This window comes from Podarcis gaigeae (assembly GCF_964106915.1).
Source record: "Podarcis gaigeae genome assembly, chromosome: 5".
Lineage (NCBI taxonomy): Eukaryota > Metazoa > Chordata > Lepidosauria > Squamata > Lacertidae > Podarcis > Podarcis gaigeae.
The window spans coordinates 89,900,051-89,908,327 of record NC_139681.1 but is presented as its reverse complement, the minus strand read 5'-3'; the positions used below and the strand labels follow the sequence as shown (position 1 = coordinate 89,908,327).

General features: G+C 43.0%; 1 protein-coding gene across 3 annotated transcripts in view; it reads right to left on the bottom strand.

The window, feature by feature from the left end:
• The window catches only part of KCNMB2 (potassium calcium-activated channel subfamily M regulatory beta subunit 2), a 313,774-nt gene extending 309,991 nt beyond the window's left edge, over positions 1–3,783 (bottom strand). Inside the window, exon 1 of one of the 3 annotated variants that reach the window (XM_083739924.1) lies at positions 3,417–3,783. In XM_083739924.1, the coding sequence (XP_083596050.1) occupies positions 3,417–3,469 (53 nt within the window). In that variant the 5' untranslated portion in view covers positions 3,470–3,783. The remainder of the gene's footprint in view (positions 1–3,416) is intronic. The other 2 variants (XM_083739925.1, XM_083739922.1) reach the window with 2 other exon arrangements.
• Positions 3,784–8,277: the final 4,494 nt, after the last annotated feature.

The window sequence follows — 8,277 nt, the reverse complement described above, 5'->3', positions numbered from 1 at the left end:
CTAATACCGGTGTACTGGAAGAAGCAAAGATCACCAGTGTCGAAGCCATGATTCTTCAACATCAACTTCGTTGGACTGGTCATGTTGTGCAGATGCCTGATGATCGTCTTCCAAAGCAACTACTCTATTCCAAACTTAAAAATGGAAAGTGTAACGCTGGTGGTCAACAAAAGAGGTTTAAAGACTGCATTAAGGCAAATTTTACAAAATGTAGTATAAACACCAACAATTGGAAAACACTTGCCTGCGAATGCTCCAGTTGGAGAACAGTCTTTACCAAAGATGTCATGGGCTTTGAAGACGCTTGAACTCAGGACGAAAGGGAGAAACGTGCTAAGAGGAAGGCACGCTTGGCAAATCCACACTGTGATCAACTCCCACCTGGAAACCAATGTCCCTACTGTGGAAGGACGTGTGGATCCAGAATTGGCCTCCACAGTCACCTACGGACTCATTGTTAAAACCGTGCTTATGTAAGACATCTTACTCGGCTATGAGTGATTGAAGAAGAAGAAGAAGAAGAAGAAGAAGAAGACGCCAACCGTCACACCACTTGCAGGGCTGTCTGATCCAAGCCTGGTCTAATGATAAAGAACTCTTAAGAAAGGAGAATAGTTGAGCTGTCCACTCACCGTTAGTACTGGGATGGCTCACAGAGCAGGCAGGCAGGTCACCAACTCACACAGTCTCCCCCACTATGATGAGATGCATTGCATTTCTATTTCAGTTATGGTAATTCTAAGTTTGCATCTGTCCATGTGAACGGTCATATGCAAATGTTATGCATATCTGCGCCTTCTTCTCCCCCCCCCCCCAAATGCATGCATGGCTGACTCTAGTCTGTAGGGTTGCCAACTGAGCAGTCACCCGTGAAATTGCAGCTCTTAGGACTTAGACAAGTTGATATATCTCAGTGTAGCCTACTTCACAAGGCTATTGTGGTCATCAATAAGAAAAACAAAGCGCCGCAGAAAAAAGTTCAGGAAATGATAAATAGAAACCCATTTTGACTGCCACCAAATTGGACTATGGACAGCATTAGATTTGACCGGAATGATGTAGTAAATCATATGAAATGTAATTTATGAAACCAAGACTGCCTCAGAAGAATTTCAAGCTACAAACAAACCACCTTCTGAAAACTGATTTGACAGCTCCTTTCTGTCAAATGAGATATTCTTCTCCAATACATATATAAGCCAACCACATCATTTCATTTCTGCATGCTCATATGTCACCAGAAGCAGAGTTTAAACCTACTTAACAATGTTTCTTGAAAAATATTTTTGCCAGTGCAACCACAAACCCCTTTGATATCCCCCCCACCGGCATGCCTTCTGAAAACATTTGTGTTTAAATCTATGTGGCCCTCTCTCTCTATTTCTCTAACTTGCTTTCTCCATGATGCAGCCACGTAGCCAAATCTAACTACCTAGACTGCATTGTGTCATCATTGCAGCATTGTCCCATTTTCTGATTGGCTGGAAGCATCCATTTGCTTGATCCAGGAGGGAGAAAAATGCAGAAACTGGTGGGGTGTATGGGTCAGATCGTGAGATCAGACAGAAGTAGCAGCAGTCATTGAAAACAATGGTGCCAAATTATCAATCTACCTGTGGTGAAAATTCACATAATCTTTGAGATTTTCAAGAAAATTGTCTACCTCATTGAAATTATTAATATCCGCCTCAAAACTGGATAATTTTCAGCAAAGCTGTAGTCATAAATGCAAAATATCTGTATATATGAAGGATTCAGGTGAAGCAATGGCAAATCAGCAGGGCTGACACTAGAAAGAATTACAGTTCCACAAACCTTCTAAATCCTGTGGAAAAAAAGATGGATTTTGTACTGAAAGTTTATGTTTGGCTTAATGATATTTGCTCCCCTGCCTCGCTCTTCTTTTTATCACACAGTCCAGTCCAGCTGCAAACACTTCCTGCATGCATATCGAAGTGCATCGAGATTATAGGATTATAAAAACAGGATCACTTAAAGCTGTTCACTTTGTGCTACCATTATGGCTGCAAATTGATATTCCCAGCCAAGTGGGTGCTTATTTTATTAGCCACAGGGATTCATCAAACATCCTCAAAATTGCCCTCTTCATAATGCGATGCAGCGCAGCTGAGCACATAAGGTTCCGAATCTATGCCAAACTCAAGGAGATAAAAGCACCGGGCAAACCTCTTTTGATGAAGCGCTGGGCAAAAAAGCAAAGGGTAGGGACGGGAGCAGGAATACCACCCAACAAAGACGGCAATTTGACCACAAAGTTCTTCTCTACCCTGTGTTCATCCAAGGAGGCCCTCAATAACAAACCACAGTCAGAGACCTCAGAGGATCCCTTTATTAGAATTTCACTGCTCACTCAGCCTTTGCTGCAATTCTTGTATTACATTTTGCCCATAAAATAATCATAGCTGGGATTGGGGGTGAGGACGTTGACCCACAATCTCCACAGTCCACAGAAGCATGGCCCTCACCTTTCGTGACCATTCTAACCCCTTCTCCCGCAAAAAAGAAAAGAAAGAAAGAAAGCAGGGAGTTTCCACAAGCACCAAAATTATTCAAAAACTGGAATTTTGCTAATGGGTGTATTGACTGTTCAGCAAGCGCAAGTCTATGTTTTCCTCTCGTTAACTGGGTGCAGCCACCAACAATATCAATGGTCGTTATAAAGCTAAAGAGCTCATAACTGCAGCCAACAAGTCTTATTTTCAATGTTTATGCCATTTGCCACAAGTACAGACCAGAAAAACAATGGGCAGGGGGATTTGACAGTAACCATATCCCCCCCTTCTAAAACACATAGGAGACATTTCTCCTTCACCTCCTACAATTGCACCCGTGAATATGATTTGTTTATCACGAGGCATCACTCTGCTCCATGTATGCCCTCCTTGAATCCCATTGATTTCAATGGGAGAAATGTAAGTCTGGAACCTAAAAGACAAAGGGTGGCTGGCCCATTATCTGTGCCCATTGGCTTACCAATGCCAGGTTGTCTGTGTCACTGAGCACTGCTTTGGGAAGAACCACTGCTGAATATGTAACTTGTCCACACTCCTCTGCATTTAATTTCCCTCTGGCCTGACTGTTTACCCTATAAACCTTGTGTGTACACCCCCCCCCCCCGATAACGAAGAATAACACTTCATGGATCTTCAGAAGCCCACCATAGCTTACTCCACCACAAATTTCAGGTGCCACAAGACTCTTGGTTACTTTTGCTGCAAGCAACTAACACGGAGCGTACCCCTCAAAAAGTCTGGACTTGACTCTCCCATTGCAACCAGCTGGAACTTAGCTTAGAAACTTAGCTTGGGCTCCGCCGCGCCCTGAGTTTCCTATTATTTCATTGCCACTAAATGCCCGGCAACCTCCAAGCAGCTTAATTTTATTGTTCTACTTACCCCCATTTTTCTTTCTGGCTCAAGGCGAGCTTGGTTTCCTTCGCGTGCTCCATGCTGGCTTTTGCACTTCACCTGACCATAATAATAAAAAAAGTCCCTTCTGCCAGAAGGAAGAGGAAAGCAATATGCAAAACAAACAAAGAAACCCAAGAGGAAAGCTACACCCCTATAGACCAGCACTCATAGCAACAGACGGAGAAAGACTATCCTCTCGCTGGTTGTTAACTTTTTCCAGTCGTGAAGCAGTAATTCCTCTGGAACTGCAACTCAGCATGTGTGATGCAAGGGGCTCTTTTGAAACGGCATTTTCCTCTCGCTTGCCAGCCATTCCTCACTGTCCCTGCCAACCCTGAATAAAACTCGTTCTGATGTGGCAAGGTCTGCAGAGCCAATTGGACAACAAACGGAGCCCATTTGTTTTATTGACAGATGGCAAGGGTGAGGTGATATCCGGACAAGGGGGTGGGGTGGGGAGGGTGATTGAAAAGGTTCTCTGGGCCATGCTCTTGGTTTAACTTTATTGTGGTGTGTGTGTGTGTGTGTGTGTGTGTGTGAAGGAGAAAGGTCTCTCTCTAAAATTAGAATTCTATTTTTAAATAGTTACCTACCACAAGACAATTTCTAGGAAATGCAGCTGGATAGTTGAAATAGTGAGTGGTCAGGCAGGGACAATATGTATGACAGAGATCTGATTGTTAAGAATATAATAACACAGTAAGATACTGCTGGATCGCGCCCATGGCCCATCCAGTCCAGCATCATGTTCTCACATTGGTCAACCAGGTGCATTGTGGGAAATCCACAAGACGGGGACCCAAGCAGAAGACCTCTCTCTCCTCCTATGGTGTCCAGCAACTGGTACTCAAAAGCACTACTGTGTTCAGCTGTGGAGGCACAGCACAGGTTTCCTCAACCTCGGCCCTCCAGATGTTTTGAGACTACAATTCCCATCATCCCTGACCACTAGTCCTGGTAGCTAGGGATCATGGGAGTTGTAGGCCAAAAACATCTGGAGGGCCAAGGTTGAGGAAGCCTGGCATAGCATAACCTCCATGCCTGGTAGTCATTGATACAGTAGTTTTCTCCTCCATGAAGTTCTGTTTTTAAAGTCATCTAAGTTGGTGGCCATCACTGCTACCAACAGCGAAGGCTTCATTTTGAGTTGCCGAAAAACTGAAAGGCAGAGTTTTATGGTTTCACATCCTCAATGAGTCTTTCCCCAACCTGCGGTCGTCCTGCTGCTGTTGGATTAAAAATCCCAGCATGGCCGATGGTCAGGGATGATAGGACATGCAGTATGGGGTCCATATCCCTGTTCTATACGGTGCAAGTTTTAGCCTCTATTTCTCACTCAAGCTCATGTGTATATGGAGAAAAACACCTGCAGCACTGAAACATTTATCAATGACATTTAAAAAGATGGTTGGGAATGAAATGGCAAAATTCATTTCCTTCCGCTAAAATAATAGCCTTCAACCAATTCCAGATTTACAAGGGAAACAAAGAGTTGAGTCATATTTGATAATTCCCTCGTATTTGTTTCCCTCCCTGTAATGGCAGTAACAGCATTGCTGATTTACAAAGACGTCTGGCTTTTGTGTAGTGGAAGGAAATGTCGTACATCAATAATGGGAATGGGGAAGGGTGAGTGGGTGGGTGGGTGGGAAATTTATAAGCCATAGTCCATGGGCTCCTATGAGAATCTATGTGTTGGATGGAGAAGTCTAGCTTTTATTACTTTTAAAGTCTGCTTCAAGTCATCATTGCACATCTAAAACATTTTAAAATATGTTAGAGGAAAATGCTTAAGTATTATGAATTTATTTATTAATTAAATTTCTATACCACCCTCCATCCAAAGATCATAGGACAGTCTACAATGTAAAAACACAAAAAATATAAACCATAAGAACACACAGAGAGAGAGAGAGAAGAGAGAGAGAGAGAGAGAGAGAGAGAGAGTTAGAGTTTAATAGGCCATGTATTGTATAATCAGCCAAAGACCTAGGACAAGAGGAATGTTTCTGCCTAGTGCCTAAAGATATGTAATGAAGGTGCCAAGTGAGCCTCCCTGGGGAGAACATTCCACAATGGGGAGCCACTGCAGAAAAGGCCCCGTTCTTGTCTTGCCACCCTCCAGGCCTCTCGTGGAGGAGGCACATGAAGAAGGGCCTCAGGTGATGATTGCAGGGCCTGGGGTGGTTCATATGGGGGGAGGTGGTCCTTGAGGTATTGTGGTCCTGAGCCATATAAGGCTTTTAGGTTAAAAAAAAGAGAGTTATGTTTAATTATAACAGTTAATTATAACAGCCCATATCCAGTAAACCCAGGATTTCTCTTGAGATGCCTGGTCTCCCTGGCTCCAGCAAAGATAGACAGAAGGCAAGAGTTAATGTGAACAGATGGTGTTTTCCAGACTGCATTTCCCATAAACCCATGTCAGCATTGCTAACAGCAAGGAGTTATGGGAGCTGTAGTCCAAGAAAAGTGACTACTTTTGTTACATTGTAGTGATGTCTTTTTTCATAAGCCACCTTGAGCACGGTTTGAGCTGTGGAAACATGGCAAGCAAATAAAATTGTGTACGTACATATGTATCTATGAATATCAACCGTGCAATGCTATGCATGCTTACTTAGAAGTAATTCTCATTTATTTCAAGGGGATTTACTCTATAGCAAATAAAAAATGAATTGCAGCCTTAAAGTGTTCAAATCTTCCTTGTAATCCTGATGCTCCGTTAGCATCTAATTTCATTCCTTACCTCACCCTGCTAGTGGACTTTATCCAATCCCAGAATTAACATGTGCATAAGAAAAAGCTTTATAATACAGTAGTATCTTGGGTTACATATGCTTCAGGTTACATACACTTCAGGTTACAGTCTCCACTAACCCAGAAATAGTGCTTCAGGTTAAGAACTTTGCTTCAGGATGAGAACAGAAATCGGGCTCCAGTGGCACGGCAGCAAAAGGAGGCCCCATTAGCTAGAGTGGTGCTTCAGGTTAAGAACAGTTTCAGGTTAAGTATGGACCTCCGGAACGAATTAAGTACTTAACCTGAGGTACCACTGTATAGAGGTGGGAATGCACAAACATCATTCCCAGGACATTGCTGGCTTGCATTTACCACCCTAAAGAAAGAAAAGGGGAGGGAATAGAAATGAAAACATTGTAAGATAAGCACGTTGGCAGCAACATATACTATGGAGAATGTGTTTAAGTGCATTGTTTGTGAGATAGGGAATTGAAGAGGAGAAGGTTAATGGAGCTTGAAGTGTTGTTGGAGATTTCTTTTCATTAACCTTCCTCAACCTCCTGACGTTTTGGACTGCGACTCCAGCCAGTAAGCCTGATACAGTTCTGGTTGCACTGTTTTCTTAAGGCCTGCCGGCTGCAGGCCAAGGATTCAGATTACAGGTAGTAGTTAGCTAAGAAATACCTGGAAGGAGGGATGCCTTTTTCCTGTTGACCTCGTAGGAAAGGATGTTGTTGGATAGGTAGCATGTGTGAAAGAGAGGCAATAAAACTGGCAGGCGATGGAGTGGAATATAAATGAAGAGGCAGACAGCTGCACCTTGAAGATTGCTTTGCTCCAGAGATCTTACGTGGATTTGGCTGTCTGTTCAAGTGCTTAAGCCATGCTCAACCTGTATATTTGTAAATAAAATACGGTAAAACACTTATATGCTTCCAGTGACGTTCCAACACATGCCAAACCTGCGTGAGTGCCACACGCTTGAGACATCTCATCCAAGAATGCCTTGAGTTGGTCATTGGTCCAATTCCCTATCTCAGGAAACTTGCTAAGGAAGGGGATCTTTGCAATTACCTGATTGTTTTAACAGATCTTCCAGGTCCAAGGAGGGTTTCTCAAGGAGTGGTCCCACTGCCACCCCTTTTAAGAAGTATACCTGAAGGAGCATCTCCACCTCCATCGTACTGAGGTCCAGTGCCGAGGGCCTTCTGGCGGTTCCCTCGCTGCAAGAAGCCAAGTTACAGGGAACCAGGCAGAGAGCCTTCTCGGTAGTGGCACCCGCCCTGTGGAACGCCCTCCCACCAGATGTCAAAGAGAAAAATAACTACCAAACATTTAGAAGACATCTGAAGGCAGCCCTGTTTAGGGAAGCTTTTAATGTTTAATAGATTATTGTATTTTAGTGTTTTGTTGGAAGCCGCCCAGAGTGGCTGGGGAAAGCCAGCCAGATGGGCGGGGTATAAATAATAAATTATTATTATTATTATTACTTCAGGGTATACTGCAAGCTTCCCAGGATTGCTGAAGTGAATGAACATGCTCAGGAGCAATGGTGCCGATCGCCTGTGTCATTTCTGCAGTCTACAAATCAGCCAAGGCTTCAACCATGTCCCCAGACCTAGCAGCTCTGGATTCCAAGTTGATCCACCAGGCTCCAAGGATGGAACATTTTAACACTGGGATACTGTGCACAAAAATGTATATATAAAGGAAAATGACATACATAGATTCAAGGAAATTGTTTGCAATGATGATGATGATGATGATGATGATGATGATGTATTAGAATTGTCCACAAATAATCAGGGTCACAATGTCTTGGGTTATAGGTCACCAAGTCTCCCTCCCCCCCAGAAAAAAAAACTCCATAGGAACCCACAAACATAATTTCAGTATTTCTGTTTCAATGTTTTGCTTAAGATTTTACTGGAATTTTATTGCTTTTTGATGTTACGTATCAATTTTTTTTGCTTGTGGCTTTATTGTTGCAATTTGCATGAACTGATTTTAGATTTTGTTATATTAAGCAGTGCACAGATTCCCTTTTCCTGTAAATGGATGTGGAAATGGAGTGAACTGAATTTAAGATTGGAAAATGAGCCAA